This window comes from Podarcis liolepis (assembly GCF_965112155.1).
Source record: "Podarcis liolepis genome assembly, chromosome: 3".
NCBI lineage: Eukaryota > Metazoa > Chordata > Lepidosauria > Squamata > Lacertidae > Podarcis > Podarcis liolepis.
Window position 1 is genome coordinate 70627330 of NC_139557.1, and position 21371 is coordinate 70648700.

Sequence of the window (21371 nt, forward strand, 5' to 3'; positions counted from 1 at the left end):
TGACGCTTTTCAGCAGGTGGCAATTACATGCTTCCTGAAAAATAAGCAAATATCACAAGAATCGGCCTTTATGGAGCAGCTATGTCATGACATCCTTGGGTTGAATGTATTGGCTTCTTTTGGTATCAGATAAGGATTGTAACATGAGTTGAGTGAGTATCTTATAATCTCTGCATTATTTCCTCCCTGCAGTTTTCTTTATTGTATCTGTCAAATGTCCCATTACTTTCTCTTTTATCAGGTATTAAAAGGCTCTATTTTTCAAAATGCCCAGCCACCCACAACCATAGTTAGCAAGTAGGAATTGTGCAGGCATTGAGTTTTATTTGAGAGAGAGAGAAATCAAGTTCATGCTGTGCTTTTCTAGGTAGTAAACAAGATGTTTTCTTCACCTCCTCCTTGATACTGTTGTGGATGTCATGGGTATGTGCTGTCATGGTGTGGCTTCATTTCACCCCAGGGATCGAGGAGGCAGTTACTTTGGGGTGATGGCAGTATTTGCCTGCCTGTAGGAAACAGTGAAAGGCATGGTGTGGAGTTGGGGGGTGGGGAGAGAGAAGAGCTGTTGTACATGGAAATGCATAATTTGAGCTTATTATGCATATGTGGGATGGAGTTTTTCTGGCAGCTTTTCCGCCCAACTGCAGAACAGTTCATAGCAACAATATTGCAATCGTTTCCTTGCTTCTCCTGTAAACAGAGGCAGCATATGAGACAGTGCACCTCTCTCTTCCTGACAAAATTGTGTAACATTGCTAGCTATATGGTGGGATGCCCTTGTTAGCTAGCAGGCAGAATTCACTTAAAGCTGCAGAGTGAAACTGACACTGCATCAGGACATGCCTCCTCAGTCATCCCTGTGTTACAACAAAGATCCTGGTGCATAAAACAAGGTGAAACGTTCACCCAACAATCTAAATCCATAACAATCCGAATAGCTGTCATGATACTTTGTTGGGAGCATTGTCATGCTTTCTGGAAACGATGTGTTGATTCATGAGTGCATTATAAATACTCAGCAGATACTATCTTAAGCCTTCAGCACATATGAATTTAAAACAACATAACATAATTTAAGAGTCTTATAGCATCTTAAAGACAGGGCAGATTATGTTCCTCACCATTATTGTATGGTTGGGTTCTCCTATATTAGTCACTAGTTTATGAAGTGGCTGACTATAACCAGGTCAACTGGTAGACATTTTTGGCTGTCCCCTTCTCTAGCACTTCTTCACACACTACTAAAGATTTAGAGCAACCCAACAAAGTTGATTGGGGGTAGTTTCAGGGCCAACAAAAATAAATTCTTCCTATACTCCATAATTGACTTTTGAAATGTGCTTCTGGTATGTATGGTAACTGACACTAGTGTGGCTATTTTTATATAATAAAATATTAATCGATTGCATAGATCTGTCAGTGGTTATTAGCTACGATAAGCCAAACAGATTCCTCTGCAGCTAGAAGCAGGGTCCATCTGATGGCTGGTAGCTACAGTGCAGTAGGCCCATGGCTGATACTAGACATCACAAGAGTTGTACGGCTGCTACTTTCATTTTCCTTCTCCTTTCACCTGGTAATCCCAAACTAGTGACATCATGTCATTGCACTGAAAGTTTCCCTGCCCCTATGGGTACCCACTAGTGAAGTGGAGCAGAGGAACGTGAAAGTGGAATGACACCATTTTGGACTGCTAGACTTTCTGAGGGAGAAGAAGAGGTGCCGTGTTGTTGGGCCCTGTTCAAGCTTTTACATCAAACAGCTTTGATCTCTGGAAAGGCCCATGACTCCAAGCACATTAATCCTTTCAAGAAACTGCCATCTCTCTAGATCTCCACAAACTTGTTGCACAAGAACCTTCCACTCCCACCAAAGTCTGCAGTCTGTCAGAGAGAGGTTTCATGTGTGTGTTGTTCAGCCAGGTCAATGAGTGTGTGCAGATCTCAGAGAGCACATCTGTGTTTTGCAACCTAGAGAAAGCTGACAACCCTTTAGGAACTCGATTTGTTTCCATTTGAATACATTGGAGAGAGCTGGACTTAAAAGTCCTTGGTTTCAGTAAAGTGTGCCCATGAAGATTCTCCGTTGCTTTTATGGCAGCAGTGAAACACATCCTGCTGTTCTTAAAGAGAAGCCTCATCGGCTGAACATTTCAAATTTTTGTAGCCTTAATTTATAATTTAAGCACAGCAATATATTTTTGCTATATCAGATAATGAAATTTCAAGTGAGCTGCATGTTGGAACCTTGTATAGGCTCTTGGGAAAAAGTTCTGTTTTCTGGAATCTTCTTAGGTGGTACTGGTAAGATGGAACGAACCATTCCAGAAGCTTGCAACTTGTGATGCAGACGGTGGAATATTCGTTTGGATTCAGTATGAAGGCAGATGGTCTGTGGAACTTGTGAATGACCGTGGGGCACAGGTTAGTATCCCCTCTCTCCTTTTTTCCTTTTAAAGAAAGACCACTAAAGTTCTCACTCCGTGTGGAAAGACTAAATTGTGGAAAGAGCAATTGTTAGAGCAGCATTTTAATTGAACTCCAAAATCCATAGTTGGGCAATACTTTTATCAGGACCGACAAAAACGTCACAAGATAGAGAGCACATTTTTGAATTATTCAGAACTCTTCTACAGACTAGATGTTACACAAGGTAGGGGTTGTGGTAGGGTGCTCCCCTTCTCCTATGTACAACATGAACCCAGTTGCACCAGGAGAACTGTTTATAGCTGGATACCACCCTTGTCTGGATTGTACTTCATTTTATTTTTAAAAAACTTTTTTTTAGCATGGTTTGAAAATCTGAAATGCAAGATGGTGGCAGCAGCAGATGCTCTGGCATTAATGTTCCCTGCTTATTGGCCAAACTTCTGTTAACTTCTCTTAAAAGAAAAAAAGTGGGGGCACATGAGCCACTTAACTGGAACCTGCTAAACATATTGGTACCAATTGATTCTAGTCTCATTTGCTTCTATAGGGTGCTGTTTCTTTTACATATGGGCTGCATTGTCGGAATAATGTTCTAGCCTCTTCTTGTCTGTTTTAAGGTGAGTGACTTTACATGGAGCCATGATGGAACACAAGCACTGATCTCCTATAGAGATGGGTTTGTGCTAGTTGGATCAGTCAGTGGACAGAGACATTGGTCTTCAGAGATTAACCTGGAGAGTCAAATCACCTGTGGCATATGGACTCCTGATGATCTACAGGTAAGGTTGCTTTGAAAACAAAAATTGCCACACTCTGTGTGTATGTCAGGGTTGACCATGCATTAATCGGTAAGCACCTTCCTGCTGCACACAGGACAAAAAGATGGTAGATTAATTTAGCTGTAGATTACTCTTGTAGCTGATGTCAAGCTACACAAGTGTTCAGTGGTAATTCACATCACATGGCTACATATACCCCCCTCCAGTCATATGTATATCAAGTATTGAAATGCTTGAAAACTGCTTGAGAGCACCTTCAGTAGTAGACATATTTGATGAGCAGTAGCATTGTTTTTAAATGCAGCCAACCCAGTCCAGTCCTGAGCTTGGTAATTGCTGCAGCATCCTACCTTCCTCTACTGGGGGAAAGAAAGTGTCTGAGGATAGAATAGGCAGACAGGGAAAGGGTTAACACATTCTCAGCACAAATTCAGGGAGGGAAGCTCACCTTGGGGTCAGAAATGAGCCTCTGCTCATCTCTTGCTTTGTGCCTACCAGACCATGCCTTAAAAGACATGCTCACCCCAGGTGAGCTAGCAAATACATTTGTGGACTCCTAATCTCAAACCCAGTTCAGGGTGTTCTATTTTAGAAACCGGTCAATCTAAACCAAATGCAATATTCCATAATGAAGTGTTAATGAAATATTATACTAACACTTAACATTTAGCTCTCTCTGTGGGTCTCATATCACTTTGAAGAGGGAATTAATTATCTTCATGCCACTCTTGCTAAGGTGCACCTTCTCAGCTGCTCATTTTGATGTTGAGGGAAAAGAGAAAGAGAAATTGCTTGCTTTGCTTAAAAAATCTCCCCGGGACGAACCAATGCAAATCTCATTGGAGCTGATAAGAAAGTTCTCATTGACTTCAGTGACCACAATTAAATGAAAAGGCTGGGTTCAGAACACAGATCTTCTGGCTCCCAGTTGTATTGTTTTAATTGCTAACCTGCAGTTGCTGTTCAGTTTTTAGTATCAACTTTCCTGACTGAAACATAGGCTTGCTTCTCTGCTCTCTCTCATTCTCACTTCTGTTTTGCTTACGGAGAGCTGGCCGCAGCTTCTGCTGCCTAAAATAAAAAATCAGGGAAAAGCTGATAGCATTTGAAATCCTGTCACAAAGCAAAATACTTTTTTAGTAAGGCCGTGTTTACTTGTTCTGCTGACGCTGCCACACCGCATGTGTCTTGGAGGTTGATCGCAAGACTGAGCCACAGAAATGAAGGCAGTGCAGCTGCTGCTTGGTCAGATGAAGCCGCAGCTGAAGGCAGGCAATTTTTAAAATTATTATTTTAGTCAGAATAGGCTATATTCTGTTAGAGAGTGGGATGAGGTGAGATTTGATATACAAAGGCAGCATGTGGCCATAGCAAGGGCCTAATCAAACCTTGCGCAGAAACTGCTCACCTAGACTTTTCACACAAAATTCTCTTTGGATGCCAAATCCACAGTTCCTAACACCACATGGTTAACATTCCATCATGCTCTTTGTTAATCGATATGGGGAAGGTGGAAATGCCCTCTGATTTTCCGAGATACGTCCTCAGCATGAGCCTTCTTCGGCCAGAGGCCTTAAAATATCTAGGCCAGGGTTCAGCTATCAAGCAACAACATTAGAAGAACAGCTTGCTACCTGGAAGCCATTATCCCCCCAGGAGCCAAACGGCGGCTTAGACCTATTTTCAATGTTGCTCTCTGAAAATGCCAAGAAATACGAACACCGTGTTTTGCAAGCTGTAACTCCAAAAGCATTCTTTGATCCCCCTATGTTTGTTACATTTCTGATTCTTAGGACCACACAAAATAGAAGCAGAAAGCTTTTAATTAATTAGGCAGTACATTTAATGTTGCATGGAATGGAGTCAATGACTAAATTGCCAGTGTAAAATAGAGCAGTATAACCAATAACAGCGCAATTCAGGGAGTTCAAATATAACAAGGGAAGAATACTTGAGCTCATATCATCTTGATTCTCTTGTTGTGTAAACAAAACATTCTAGCATATAATATTTTGGGCTATTTTTAGAATTACTTTAGGTTTTCTTGTTAGTCTTGGCATTTAAAATTAATGACCTCTGGTTGCTCATGCTAAGAGCTTTATGAATGTTTTATATTCCATTGCTGCTCTTTTTGGACTGAAAACGTGGCTTTCTTTCTATATATAGAAGGCTTACATTTTAGTGAGACCTGCCTGCTTTTATATAGTTATAAATTATGGAAACAGACAACACTGCTTAGCTTCTTGCTCAGTCACCTGTTTTATGAGTTTCTGTGAAATGGTTAATAGATCCTGTGTAAAAAGATTGCAGTCCATTGAACTCAGTGGGACATGCATAGGATTGGACTCTGAGTCAAGAAAATCACTGCTGCCTTGGCAGTGCTTATTCTTGTCATCAGCCAAATATGTTTTTCTGGGATTGCTTTGAAGTAAAGCATAAAACTTTCTTTTAAGTAGGGAACCAACAACTGAGGAGTTAAGTGTTTCTTGTCAGATCAGTATAGTGCATTCTGTGTCCTATATAAATACCATGGGGGTGATAGTGGATTTACATATAACAGTCAAACAAAGTAATTAAGTCACTTATTAATCAGGATTAATAGACACTCTCCTAGAGAGAAGGAAAGCCTTTTTTTAAACATACAATCCAACCAGTAGGTTCAGAGTGTCTCTCACACTCTCCCAAGAATTTTATAGTACTGATGAAAAGCTGTAAAACTTTTGGTGCATATAGGATCTGCAACCATTTAAACCTGGAAAGAGCATTTTCAATATGAAAATCTGGCTGTTTTTTGTTTGTTTTTTAATTGCCTTGAAAAAGTTTATGCAGCTCATCTCCTGCCCCAGCTGCTCTCAAGTCATACTTGGTAGTAGTCTACAAGAACAAAAATCCCTTTCCAATATTGAATGTTCAGGGACTCTAAAGCTGGAGAACTCACACTCTTGATTTGAGGTACACCCCCCTGGGACCTACGCCTGGACCTGCTGCTTTGATTTGAAGGTGTGCTTTGGGCTTTAATCAGTTCATAGTTTCTGTACCTTGGATAGTGAAAGGACTGAATATGAGACGGTTGTGAAGACTGTAGAGTCATTTTCTGGTCTTTCTATACTAATAAATGGCCAAATGGGTGAACGGAAGCAAACAGAGATTCCCTTTAAGCCTTTTGCCATTGTACCTCTGACAAAACAGATGTAGTTTTCACTTACTGTCTCCTTTCCAAGGAGTGCCTTTTTCCAAGTGGACTTTGATTGTGAGCAAGTATTCTTCATCTGTGGGTTTTCTCCACCATCCCTAACAATTATGCCTCTGGCTGGGGGGAAGGCAGGCGGGGAAGATAAGGCACAGCTGATCTAGAAGGCACAGCTGTCTGCAAATTATTAAAAACCTCCAATCAGCCAAGGCCTCATCTTTTAACAGGCAAAACACTGAAGAGGTAGGCAGCTTACACAATATAGCTGCCATTTGGATCACTGACCAAGGACAGCCTGCTTTTGTCAATGGCCTTGTAGTGTTGAATGACTAAGCAGAGACAAAGATATAGATCTTGAAATGTTCCTGTCAGGATGGCTGCAACCTAAGAACTTCATTTATTTCTTGTTTTCTTAAAAGTTGATTGACTTACAGTGCAATCCTACGTGTTCTTACCCTGGAGTTAGTTGTACAGTCTTCAGTGCGACTTACGTCCATCTAAGTTTGCATAGGATTGCACAATCCCATATTTTGATCCCTAAGCTTCCATATTTTGATCCCTAAGTCAACATAACATGGCAAGATCCAAATAACCTTCCAAGCTCATTTAAAACATATAATTAAAACAAACCAGGCAAAACTAGTAAGCTCCTAAAATAGAAAACATCAGTGTCACACTAACCATACCAGCAATTCTATACTGATAATTCTTGGATCCTGCTAGTTAGCAGTTTTCCACACTGACACCTTTTTAAAAGAATCCTCCATGATTTCTCAGCAGTGGTTGGATTTAGTTTTTTGCTGCAGTAATGATTGAACATAATGTAATGGGAGATTAGTCAGTGCTCTTCATTTCCTTAAACAGAATGAGCAAGCCTCTTGAATATATTCAGATTCCCAATCAACCGTACTGCATAAACGAATCCTAAAAATGTTCATGTGAAAGAAGGCCCTTTAACATTAGTGGACTGGAACTGAAATGGAAGTACGCATGACTAAGATTGTAGGGCAGAGTTTAGTTTTCCAGGCATGATGCTCTTAATGCATTTGCCCTTTCCTGGATTATGTTGTATGTCTTCTATAACCTGCCAAAATGTGCAAGCCAGAGCTTGTTCAATACATCAGGGAACAAAACATGCCCAAGGGGAAGATATCTGTAGGTTACAGTCAGCCTTATCTTAGATGATGTACCTTGGCTGTTTGCTAACTGCTATTTTAAACAACACAAAAGCCTTGCCTCCTCCATTCTGTATTTAGGTGGAAACTTTCCTTTATTTGTTGCTGTCAGGCTTGTAACACATTGATTTTCCACCTGTCCTATAATGCTCTAGTTCCACCTGATTGAGTCACATTGTTTTTTGCCAATTTTGCTCCAGGGACAAGCATCCACATTGGTCATCAATGGTTGACTACTCATTGGTCCAGCATCCCATCATGCTTGTAATTCACAATCATCTGTAAATTGCTCCTGGATGACAGTTAAAATAATTGCAGCAGTGTTGTATCATTTCCCCATCATTTATGCTCCCCAGTGTGGGGACATTTTCAAGTATTAGAAATTTTAAACATATTCTTGCATTGATTTTATTAGAGGTATAAAGTTGTTGCTATATTCTATATGAATATTTATCACTAAATACTGAATTTCCTCCTTCTTCCAGTTAATCTTCCCCAACCAACTATTCACTTTTCTTAAAAAAGAAATGCAGGATTTTAATATTACTATAATTTATACTAAATCTGATAATTTATACATAATTTTGATTGCTAATAAATTAACAAATTTCATAAAAAATGTTATCTGCAGATAGACTGGTTTTATGCTCTACATTAACAAATCTTGATACTTTGATTTGTTCATGTTGCCTAATTACATCTGCTAAAATTAAACTGAGATAATGAACAACGATGCCAACAAGAAGCAATAATATCTAAATTCTTTTCAAAGCCAAATCAGTTTAAATATTCTATTAGATAAGCCCACTCTAACATATCATACGCTTTGTCTGCATCAAGGACAATACTGTTGGTGTTCTTTCTTTTTAATCGTTTTGATGATGTCTCATGTTCTTTAAATATTTGATTTCAAGGACCTATTTTCTATAAAACCAGTTGGGTTTATGCTGATATATTTAAGGAAGGTTTTTCTGTAATCTGGAAACCAAAAGTCAATATTTTATAACTAGTTTTTCAAACTAGTATAGGGTGGGGGTGGGGTGGGGTTAGCTATAGGATGACCACAGGACAGATGGGGATGTAGAATTGAAAAGGAAAAAAGTGCCTGATGGGAATCAGTGAAATGGAGAAAGAAGCAAGTTTGTGGGAAAGAGCAGGAGAGATGGCAGGGATGAAGAAGATGAAAGCTTCAGTCATGATGGCTTTAGAAAATGTTGTTTGTGGAAGAGTAGTAGTTATGACATGGTACCCAGTATTGCCCATAATCCTAAAAGAGAATTTAAAGGGGATTATGGATTTTTGGAATCAGGAACTCCACTTATTCCTGGTTGATAAGGATATACCGGTATATTTTTAATAGCTGTTTGCTTTGTCTTGTATTCACTGTGGATGTGGGCAGTTTAGCATTTCAGATTACTTGAAATATGATAATAGAGAACTGTCTTAGAATCATAGAATCATAGAGTTGGAAGAGACCACAAGGGCCATCGAGTCCAACCCCCTGCCAAGCAGGAAACTTCTTCTTCAGCCTGTTTTTATTTTTAATCACATTTGCATTCTTGTTAACTATGATGCTTTCTTATTTTGCCAGGTCCTCTTTGGCACTGCTGATGGTCAGGTTATTGTCATGGATTGCCATGGCCGAATGCTGGCACATGTTCTCCTTCATGAATCTGATGGCATCCTGAGCATGTCCTGGAATTACCCGAGCTTTTTGGTGGAAGATAGTAGTGAGAGTGACACTGATTCAGATGACTACTCCCCACCTCAAGGTCATTTTGCCTCCATTTTTTGTTCATTGAATGTCTGTGGCCTGCTTTTCACTGAAATGGTAAAGTTGTGTGACACGCTTGAATGCCGTTCCATAGAAAAATGTTCTTTCCACATTGAAAAACTCCACATCGAAGGGTAGGCTAGAACTCTTGTCCCTGTTGTCTGCTTTTCTATGAAGAGGGATTTATTGTTATTCTGAGCATTTGGTTGTGTAAGCCTGCAGCTGCAGATTGAAATGATGCAGCCAAGGACTATAGTGAAAATGATTTATTTATTCATTCATTCATTCATTTAATTTCATTTATTAATTGCTTCCTTCAAAACATCTCAGAGCGATTAACAATCATAACATCAACACTGAAACCCTTTAAGTACAATTCCATATATAAAAACAATGAAAACAATTCCTTATATAAACAAGTAATTAAAACAACTTCATGGAAAACTTCAAATCCAGTGAAGATTCAGATTGCATTGGTAAACCTAACATATACAGCATGTTTGTATTGACAGTGCTTTTAATGGCATTAGCATCATGCAATTGCTATTAACAAGGCATCAAGTTTTGCACAGGATAATATATGACCATGATATCCTTTATGGTTAATCTGCAGTTACCCATACTTTGTAGAATATAGTGGTCCTGAAGAATGTAGCTCCCCCTTGACATCCTTAAATTACTTGTTTTCTTCTTGTTATGTTATATATTTTAAAAAATAAGATGAATGTAAGAAGCCTCCTTTCCTTTACTCCTTAATGCAAGAAAACCAGAAATGGTGCAAAGATGTTCAAATCAAATAGAGATTAAGTTATTGTGCTTTTGCATATTACTTAATCAAAAGGAGGATCTGAGAACACGTTTTTCTTCTCCAGTGAATGACCTGCTGCCCCTAGTTAAAAGAATAAACTCCAAATTTGATGCCTGACTTTTAATAACAGAGCAAGAAGCAAGATAGAATGGACCTACACTTTCTACAACAGAAAAAAATGCACAGCCAGAACAAAGTAGTTTAAAAGCTTGCATGAAACAAAGTTGACTGTGAATTAGCACACAGATTCAAACCTATGCAATTCTGGGTCCACTTCAGGTGCAACTGTAAGAAAGAAACATTTTTGACAATGTTGGTTTCAGTGAGGAAACTTCCTTCAATTTTTTTTTAGGAAGGTTAACAACACTGGGGAAAATGTACTGCATGAATGTGACTTTCGTGACATACCTTCAAGACTCTAACTGTGGTTTCATACCGAGTGTCATCGTTGCAAAGAGAGAGAAGGTTGAGGGGAAATATCAGGGTTCCCCAACTGCAAGGAGGGCTCTACTCAACCTTTGAGTGAACACAAGCAAAAGCCTCCTTCAGACCTTTCCTGCTTCAACACAGGGTGTATAGGTTGGGGACTGAGTACAAAATGGGCCCTTGAAGAATGATTATTCTGAATTGTGTTGCACCTGAAGTAAGTCTTTCTCCATGCACCTGGAGTTCCTGCCTTTTATTGGTTGGGGCAGCAGGCATCTGGGTGCAAGGGCCAGGGACCCTTCCATTCCTCACTCGCTCTTCTAGGACAATAGGAGCAAAAACGCCCCAAAGTGTGCTTAGCATGGGGGCCACTGGCTTATTGTTGACAAACCCTTTTGCTTGCTTAGGACACTTCCCTGCAATGGCAGATGCATACATGAGGGTAAATCAAATATGCACAACATCCTTAGAGGACTGTGCTACAGTTTTCCTTTGTCGGAGTGTGATTAATGAGAGGTGTGATACTAGGTTTGTTATAAGATAGGTTTACTGTTCTAGGCAGGAACATTGTAACTTCTGGTGCATCCCTTTAGATGAGTGAAGGAGGCTAGTGTGTAGTTGATGCTGAGTCAATCAGGAGTGGGTGAGCTTGGTAGCTTCCAATAATTATTCTGATATGACGTGTCCTTGTGAAGTATCACTTGTTCTTCATAAACCTTTCAAAGGAGACATGCCTTTGACTCACATACATGACTAGGAGGGGCTTAATTGGATTTTACTTACTTCTAAAACTATGCCAATTATATGGTGCTGGCTTTTAAGTCACCGTCCACAGGACAATTTCCCTGTAGTTCAATTACCTCATTTTAACACATAAGCACATGGATAACAACATTTGGTTCCGTTCACAACTGAATGTAGCCTAATGTATGATTAGTGAGAATATGCTTAACTGGTGCCTGGAGAGCACCTTTCTCTTGGGACAGCAGCACCTTCTGTCAAAGCTAGTTACATAAAACAGAGAATGAAATAGTGAATGCTGCAGATGGTGCTGTAGGCAATTTAATATTATATACAAAGGAAGTTAAACACTGAAGAATGATCTTGTCAAAACCAGACTCTCTTTTATAATGGCACAGAATAGCGTTTAGCCAACTGGTGTTCTCAGGGCATGTAGTTAAGCCCATTCTGATGCTCCAGACTCCCATTTTGGGATCCAGTCCTTATGGAGGACCAGTTTCTATATTAAAGTCTATGTCATGTAGCAGTAAGGGCTTAACAGAGCTGAAGTATGCTTGGTCCAGTACCATGAGGTCTTCAGTCTGGAGGGCTGAGGAGGGGAGGTGTTTCTTGAAAAAAAATCTTGAGTCAGATTGGTAATAGTCCCTTGGCTTTTGAGAATGTGGACGAGATAGCAGTGCAAGAAACTTTTTATGAAATGAACACGGTGAATTATTGCTTATTTTTCTTTCAACAGAAAGCTGTGAACAAATTGCTTTTTTGAATCCCACCTTGACTAGACTTTCATAAGGTGATAGTAACGCTACTTCAAGGGCCAGGTCTGGCCCACAGCTGCCAGTTGGCTACCCCTGGCTTAGAGGCTGAACATTGCTAGGTATCACAGAGAGGTGCAAACTGAACAGATTCTTTGTACGAAGGCCCCTCTACCTTTTTATTTCCTAGCATGGTTGGCACTGCCTCCATGTTTGCGCCCATTATGGGCCAGGATGGTTGCTTCTGACTCCATTCTTTTCCTCATACAGCTCCAGGGACATGTAAATATTCCCACTGTGCAGGATCACTGAGGGCACATTAGAAGAATTGTGTCATTTGCATAACACTGCAGAGACCATACCACAGTGCTGTGGCGTGAGGGTGGGGTTTATTCCTTAGCAGTATTTGACAGGGTAGGAAAACATCCCCTGAGTGTCACAGCTCTTTGCACAGTCAACAGGTGATGAGCTAGAAACCTTGGTTCAAACTTCTTCCTAAAAGTTTTTTCCCCCACCCTGCAGATGGTCCAGCTGCATATCCAGTTCTGGTGCAGAACACCAAACCGCTGCTCACTGTCAGCTTCACATCAGGAGACATTAGCTTAATGAACAACTATGACGACTTGTCTCCTACCATCATCCGCTCAGGGTTGAAAGGTACGCAAAGGGAGACTTGTCTTCCTGCCCTGCTCCCACCGCTTCATTTTCTGCTTTAGATCTTGATTGCTTTGACATGAATATTTCAGCATCTGTCTCTTGAAATGCAACACCCATCTGCAGCGATTTCCACTAACAAGAGTGACGCCTGCTGGTGAAAAGAGCACATCTCAACAAGAGGATTCCTTCTGAAATAAACTGGTAGCCTGTCTTACATTCTCTGGCGCTCGACAGCAGCAAATGAGAACCATGTGCTTTTCAAAATAACCTGCCTCACAGCTTGAGGCAGTGACCAATTTTGTTTTGCTCTCCTCTGTTCTGTTCCTTCAAGGGTTTTGGGAACCAAAGCTGGAAGGCTGGCGGGTTCCAAAGTTATTTTAGTTTGAGGCAATGTTTCCAAAGGCTTAAAAGTGGAACTTCAGGTTTAATTCAGTTGAAGCAGTAGCTTCAGTCAGCAGAGTGAATGAAGGCTGGCTCCACCAACCTCAGCCTGCCTTTAGCCAGACCCCACCTGCCTGCCTCCTTACAACCAGACCAGGAGGTGGCCCGGCCTGTCAGCTTCCTCCTCCTCAGTCTCAGGGCTGCCTTTTGTAGAAATTAGCAGGGAAAGGGAGGTGGAGGGATTAACCCTCCCGGTTAGTGGCAGTAACCTGTGGTTTTGGTTAGCCAAGGGAGCAGTGGAGGCCCCCGCTGCCTCCAGTGGCCTGCTTACTGAGTGTAAGGGTGTGGGATTGGGCCCATTTGCTAAGTGTAGTAAAGCGAACCTCCCCCCCCCCCCGCCCTTTGTGATTTCAGATGTAGTGGCTCAGTGGTGCACGCAGGGAGACTTGCTGGCTGTTGCAGGCATGGAAAAGCTAAGCCAGCTGGCTGAACTCAGCGGTGCTTCCTTTCTGAAAAGTGCACTGGTCAAGTTCTACAATGTTCACGGAGAACATATCTATACCCTGGAGACTCCTGTGCAGGTAAAGATTACTCTGAAGTGAGATTTTGAAACAGGAGCATGGGAGAATAACAGCCCACAAAAACAACTCCTAGCGGGGGATATTATATCAAGGGAGGTTTGCCCAGTGATGATGGTCACTATAATTTAGATAATTTTATATGTAGGTCTCCCCACACACAACAAATAAGTTTTGATTCCATGCTATTAGTTACAATAATATTCAATGAAGGATGAAAATTAATGGAGAAATCTGTATTTTAAAACAAAATGTCTTCTGGTTACTGTAATAAATTGATACCGTATCTTAGCGAAATTGTAAGTTGTACAGTCCCCAGAGAATTCTACTACTTGAACATACAGAAAAGCCCTGAGACATTAGGGTTTTCCAAAATAGAATGGGTCTTAAAATGTGCTTCAATGAGAGGAAAACATCTGAAATGTTACTTTTCATGCAGCGTCCCATAATCTCAATCTGCTGGGGTCACAGGGACTCCCGCCTGCTCATGGCTTCTGGTCCTGCCCTCTATGTTGTCCGAGTGGAGCACAGAGTGTCCAGCTTACAGCTTCTGTGCCAGCAAACCATCGCTAGCTCCTTGCGGGATGACAAAGATATCAGTAAATTGACTCTGCCTCCCAGGCTCTGCTCATACCTCACCACTGCCTTTACACCAACGATCAAGGTAAACAAATGGCTGGGTGTTAAGTGTATCAGGGTCAGTAGACAAAGGTAGATGGAGCTAAACAGCTGACAGTAGCTGAGGTATAAAGCGCACAAGCAGGGAATGTTTGACTGGTAATAAACATTCGGATTGCACTCTGAGGCTGCCATCTCAAACACTTATTTGGGACTCTGTCACCTTGAATGCCTTGGGACTTCTGAGTAAATACACCTAGGGTTGCATAACCGTGCAGAACAGCTTGTAGGGTTTTATCACTGTCGTTTTGAGAGGGTTGTGATGGCCGTTTGAAGAGCAGTGCAGGGCAACCTGACTAAGGGATGTTTCACAAATGTAGTTTTCTTGTACAGGTTAAGCAGTCCAGACTGCCCTCAGGCATGTTGGTGTACCGAGAGCTTATTAATAAAACCAGTCAATCACAACTGCTGCCAGCCGCAGTTTGTAGCTGTAATGACATTTTCCACATCTGCTTCAGTTGTGGCCAAGTGTATCCATGATTATTATTAATGACTGCAGTGGTAAATTCTGCCTTTAAATTAATAAAACAATTAATTTTGTTAATTAAAAATGATTAGAAAGGTCACACATTATATTAGCCATGCAAATGTATGGGAGGTGGATGGGAATGCTTTGGGGTAGGTGTAAACTTTGTGCATGAACAGAGCCTGGTGAATGGGCCTTTATTTAAAGGTTTCCCAGGACAAGGCATAAAAGCTACCAGCTAGATCGCAACACCTTTTGCCTGGCTCTTATGAGAACTTCTTGAGAAATCTGATCTCAGTCCCTGTGCTGTTGACAATCTTTATACTTCTGTAAAAGAAGCAAGCACATACAGTCATACCTCATGTTACGTTTGCTTCAGGTTACGTTCTTTCAGGTTACGTCCCACGGCGACCCAGAAGTACTGGAAAGGGTTACTTCTGGGTTTCGCCACATGCGCAAAAGTCCTAAATTGCACTTCGCACATGCGCACAAGCACCAAATCATGCCACGCACGTGTGCAGATACGGCGCTTCAGGTTGCACTCTTTTCATGTTGCGAACGGGCCTCCGGAATGGATCCCGTTCGCAACCAGAGGTACCACTGTATTACTGGTGGATGCTTCTTGGTCTCTCTGCAGTCCTGGTGCATCATTCCAGAAGTGGTCACTTCTCATTTAAAATGTAGCTAGCTTTTTGTGGTCCTGATTTCTTTTATTGTTTTATTAATTTAAAGGCAGAATTTACCACTGCAGTCATTAATAATAATAATAATAATCAGAAGCATGAAAAAGCAACACGAGGGAAAACTCTTCGTATGACTCACAATTTTTCCTCCTATATTTAACTCAGCCTCCTATCCCAGACCCCAACAACATGAGAGATTTTGTTAGCTACCCAACATCTGGCAACGAAAGGCTTCACTGCACAATGAAGCGGACAGAAGATGACCCGGAGGTTGGAGGGCCTTGCTATACACTGTATTTGGAATATTTAGGGGGTCTGGTGCCTATCTTGAAAGGGCGCCGAATTAGCAAACTGCGGCCTGAGTTTGTCATCATGGATCCAAAGACTGACGGAAAAGCAGGTACAAGGCATTAGGCAACTTTTCAGTGCCGATTTCTAGATTCCGGTCCTGTGCAGAGACCCTCAAGTGTTGCAAGTTTACTGCACGTGAATTTCTCGTGCAAACCTCGTTGATTTTATTGTATGTAACTGATCTTCACATGGGAAAAGATATGCCCACAAATACACTCTTTGTTGAAATGTGTCATTCTTGTCGGTCGAGCGTCATGTACTCACTGGAGCTCCCGCTTGTGGAACAAATTAGTGGATTGGGTTGTGGAGGTGTGTATCCTGTTAATGCCCCCAAACCGTGCATCCACACAAGAACCCCTGGCAGTACTCTTTCCCTGCTCTCATCAGCCATTCTGAAAGAGACTCAGTAACAGGCATAGTTCAAGTCATCTTCCAAGTTTCAGTACATTATAATATTCAGTGTCCTGACAGGAGAGGGAAGATTCTCTAATTAGCTGTAGACATTTTTCAGTGTCAGAGAGATGCCTGTCAACTAGCATAATTGAGCACCATCCGCTTGATTTTAGGCTATTGCTGATTCTGCATGAGTTTCAAAGAATACGCTGTGCTCCTTGCTGCGGTTGTATCTCGGCTATTGCTTGTAGGATATCCTAGAAATGATTGACAGTTGTAATTGGGATTTGGTTTCTGAAACTTTTTTTTTTTAAATGGGGCCTGTGTTGACAGATGAAATCTATGGAAACAGTTTGATTTCCACCGTGATTGACAGCTGCAACTGCTCTGATTCCAGCGATATTGAACTGAGCGATGACTGGGCTGCAAAAAAGTCTCCCAAAATCACTCGAGCTAGCAAATCACCCAAACTTCCCAGGTAATCATTTTGGTATTTTCAAAACTCCACCTTGCTTTTTCTCCTGGGTCTTTGAATTCCTTTTTTATGCTGAGAGGGCACCCTATACACTTAGAACAAAGGGGAACCTTTTCATACAGGCATCAGAAACGGGCTGCTTCAGAAATGTTAGGGTTCTTTTTGCTGTGAAACATTATTAAGGCCCACAGAGTTCTTCTCCTCTGTGATTAGCTACAAGCATAATACAGACATAATCCCCCTATAGTTCTGGTGTCCTGTCCTTGACAGTTTCAAATGTTCACATAACAGTGCAGAGTACTTGTTAGGTTATTTGCTTGCTACTAGTGAGTGTTTTAAGCAGAGTTCTATATATTGTGTGTGTGTGTGTGTGTGTGTGTGTGAACGTGCGCACACGTACACGGTGCAAAAAATAATAAATCAAATTCTGTGATTAGGATAAAACCACCTACTTGGATTTTAATTTGTTGACTTAGTTTACATACTGTGTCCTAGTTCCAAGACTGGCTTTTCAAAAATTTGGAATAATTGGCACACACTGAGAAAATCAGTGTTTGGGAATAAATTCTAGGTATATAGTATGGGCAACGACCAGTGAATGATAACAACCCAGGGTGCTGAAGTTCCACCCCTGGACCACCATTGTATTCTACTATATATCCTAGATATATATCAACATAAAGAAATTACAACAATCTCTCTCTGCTCAGACTTTTGAGAGCAAGGTTCCAGATTTGCTACTGGTGCTAGGAGAGTGCTTAGCTCCCTTCCCTGAGAAACATGTTCTCTAAGCACTATTCTGCTCTCTGCTTATGGGACACCGTGGTCTGAGTTGTGTATTTTGATCTTTGTGGGGCTGGGCTAGATATCTCTTTTTCCATTCCAGAACAACAACAACAACTACTACTATTATTATTATTATTATTATTATTATTATTATTATTATTATTAATACCCCTCCCATCTGGCTGGGTTTCCCCAGCCACTCTGGGCGGCTCCCAACCAAATATTAAAAGCACAATACAGCATTAAACATTAAAAACTTCCCTAAACAGGGCTGCCTTTTGATGTTTCTAAAAGGTGAGTGATGCTTCTCCAAAGCTCACAGCACCAGCCATGGGCATTGTGTCGGAGAAATAATGCCCTAGTTCTTTCGAAACAGCTGTTGTCCCTGTGATGCTCTTTACCAGGGTATTAAGCCTGATGCTCTGGTTTGATGCATAGGCATAAGCCTGTTATGATCCTTAGCTCCTGAACCTGGAGATAGGCCAGCAAGGGGGGGAAATGCTTTCCTTACCAATTATTAAAATAGAACCACTTTTCTAGTACAAAAATTCCATGGGACTTCATTGTTATCTTTCCGTTTACCGTTTAGCCAGAACTAGAGATGCTGGGCAAAGTGTACTTGGATTATCTAGTATGTTAGGTTGAAGACAGATGTGACATCTTTTATAGTAATGGGCCGGTCTGAAATGCTCTTTCTGCATTCAGTCCCAATGCCCCTCGCCTTTCCAGAGTCATTCTGCAAAAGTTTGCAAGTATGAGACAGAAAGCTGCTATGCCAATTGACAGGCTCCATGTAACATCACCAAGAAACCTCCCTCCAATCCTCAGGTCCCTTTTGCATTTAAAATTACCGTTTTAATTAATAAGGGACATGAACATCCTTGCAGCTTTTTTCCGGGGGGGGGGGGGGAGGAAACCTATACAAGTCTGATGGCTAAGCCAGGGTGTCCTGTTCATTGGTGTGGCTGTCTGTCATCCCATTGAGCAGGAGTGCTCTGATGGTGTTTCCAGCTTGGCAGGGGGTTGGACTCGATGGCCCTTGTGGTCTCTTCCAACTCTATGATTCTATGATTCTATTCTATGATTCTATTTGCAATGTCAGACCGAAGGATGCACTGTGAACTCTTTTCATATTAACTCTGTCTTTGCTCTTGAAGCTACTTTTGAATGGTAAACCTTGTTAGTATTTCCCCCACCACCCACCTAAATTTGTATTCCTCGTTCTCTTTTTGTATAGTGAGACAGAGAGTACCTATTTGTGCCTGCCTTATTATTGTCATTTTTGTTTTGTATGCAGAATTAATATAGAAGCTCGCAAATCTCCAAAGTTGTCACGAGCTGCTCAGGAGATATCAAGATCTCCCAGGCTACCGATAAGGAAGCCTTCCATAGGTTCACCAAGCCTAACTCGTAGAGAGTTTCCTTTGGATGATATCACTCAGGTACTGCATGGCTATCTCATTATCTACCAGAAACAGAGGCACTATGTCTCTGAATACCAGTTGCTAAGGTACAACAATGGGAGAGCCCTGTTGGCCCCGTGTCCTGTTTGTGGACTTCCCATAGGCATCTGATTGGCCACTGTGAGAACATGATGCTGGATTAAATAGGCCTCTGGCCTGATCCAGCACACCCTTCTTATGTCCTTCACTCTTTTTCATTGGTAGAATTGCCCTTGTCAGTGTGAAGATAGAAATAATCATACTGATTTGACCTAACAGGATTATTGTAAAGATAACTAAGATAATGTGAATACTATATAAATGCTTGTCGTCGTTCTGTCATACCTTTTTCTTGCAGCACAACTACCTTGCTCAGGTCACGTCAAATATCTGGGGAACCAAATTCAAAATTGTGGGTTTGGCTGCTTTCCTACCAACCAATCTTGGTGCAGGTAAATTAACTCTTTAAGAACTGTCTTCATTTCAGACCCTTCCTGACCAGAAAAAGTGTGCAAATATTCTTTAACAGTAGTTAAAATTTTGCATCTAATTCAGTCATGGAGTTGTAAGCCAGGAAACAGTTTGGACTATTTCTGTGGCATCTTCTACTGGGTCAAAACTCCATAGAAGTGGTGCTTAAAAGGATACTGTCCCTAATTGTGGGAGTATACCAGAAAAACATTCCATGTAGAGAGAAGTTCCTTCTGCTCCAAAGCGTAATTCATTTCCATGTTAAGAATATACTTTATATCTGTTTGCTTGGTAAATAAATCACATCTGTAGCTCTTTTGATTCTCCCCACTTGCTTTTGGAGGAGTGGTCATGTTTGTATTTCTCATCCACATGGTTTCCCAGTAGTCCAGACACTGACCAAGCCCAAACTTGCTTAATTTCAGTAATTGAATGAAATCATACTAGACCTTTTGCTTAGAGACTTCTTCAGTTATGAAAAAATACATAAATAGAAAGTAATTCCGGATACGTGTATATTTTTGTCTTTCTGTGTCATCACTGGGAAGCCTTGTTTGCCTGTATCTTCCCGGTGCATGTACATACAACAAAATGTAGTTGTGTGTGCTTGTCGCATGCAGTCATCCAAATATTGCATCCTCTTTCTTAAATAGACATGCTTTCCATGTAGGAGTTTTATCATGGTTGAAGTCCCTCTAATTGGCTGATTCCTTTAGTAATGCTGGACCCTCCCTTTGTATTTCCTGCATCACAAATCTTTTCTTTCTTCCCTTTCCTTGCATCCTTTTTGTAGTTATCTATAAAACCAGCTTGCTGCATCTCCAGCCTAGGCAAATGACGATATACCTTCCAGAAGTGCGGAAGATTTCCATGGACTATATAAACCTGCCTGTCTTCAACCCCAATGTTTTTAGTGAAGATGAAGATGATTTGCCAGGTGAGATTGAACCGATTGTCTAAAATTTTATGAAACTCTGTAAGAAGATTGACTCTCCTTGTAATTAAAAGCCCAAGGCACATGAGTCCATTCCATGTTTTGCAAGATATGCGTGTTGTGGTGGAGAGGCTAAATTGGAGCTTGCTCTTTTGACTTCCATTTTGGAGTCTGTGGTGAGGCTGGGAACTCCAAAATAGGGCTTGAAAGACCTGTGTACTTCCGGAGTTGTCATTGGGAGCCTGGTAGAGCCTAGAGGGCTCCCTGTGCCCTTCGCAGCCTGTGTGGGCATTCCCTACCATCCTGCCCCTGCCCTGTGTTGTGAACAGTGCATTCAAGATCAGGGGAGCTGGAAGGCCTCAGACACAGGTGTACATACATGGTGCATTTAAAGCCTTAATGGAACCTTCTTCTCTGACTCCTGAAAGGAATGTGAAGTTGAAAAGGGTGATGAGGCAAGACCAGGAACAGTGCAGGCTGCTGGGGTGGAGGGGTGTTTCTTGGCTCCGACAAGTTTCTGATGACATAGCTGAGAGCTCAAAAGGGCCTATTGACAATTCATAATTAATCTGTAAACCACCACAGCAGCAGCAACCACCACCATTAGTTTAGATGTCCGGTGGATGTCCTTTTAATTAATCCATTTTAAATGGGTCAGTTATGAATTTGATCCAGAGAGAGTCCATTAATCCCCTGAGAAGAAGCATCTGTTAAACTGGGAATTAAATTATGAGGCTTCAGTATTAACCGCATTTTAGAAATCTGCAAGGGGATTGACACAAGCAAACAATCAAAAGACCTGGAGTGATATAGAGGCACTCATAATTGAAAAGGTTCGATTTCCAATGGTGACTTAACTGCACAACCTTAGAGTGGCAGGAATCCATCATGGTGCCTGGGAATTGAGGCTGCAGTGGTAGCCAGAAGCATTCACAAATGTCAACAGGTGAACAGGTTGTATTCTCTCCTCGGATTCACATTGGGTTACTGTCATTCATGCCT

The 21371-nt window shown here is 41.3% G+C and overlaps 1 protein-coding gene across 5 annotated transcripts in view; it reads left to right on the forward strand.

Moving 5' to 3' along the window:
* Positions 1-21371, forward strand: part of TULP4 (TUB like protein 4) — a 96089-nt gene that overhangs the window by 63473 nt on the left and 11245 nt on the right. For all 5 annotated transcript variants that reach the window (XR_014524367.1, XR_014524368.1, XR_014524369.1 and 2 more), the window contains exons 3-13: positions 2295-2423; positions 3047-3208; positions 9165-9345; positions 12597-12731; positions 13527-13693; positions 14130-14354; positions 15683-15917; positions 16595-16739; positions 18820-18964; positions 19323-19416; positions 20229-20372. Coding sequence is in view for 1 of the 5 variants with exons in the window: in XM_083496387.1 (XP_083352513.1) it covers positions 2295-2423; positions 3047-3208; positions 9165-9345; positions 12597-12731; positions 13527-13693; positions 14130-14354; positions 15683-15917; positions 16595-16739; positions 18820-18964; positions 19323-19416; positions 20229-20372 (1762 nt within the window). In the remaining 4 variants the exon portion in view is untranslated. The remainder of the gene's footprint in view (positions 1-2294; positions 2424-3046; positions 3209-9164; positions 9346-12596; positions 12732-13526; positions 13694-14129; positions 14355-15682; positions 15918-16594; positions 16740-18819; positions 18965-19322; positions 19417-20228; positions 20373-21371) is intronic.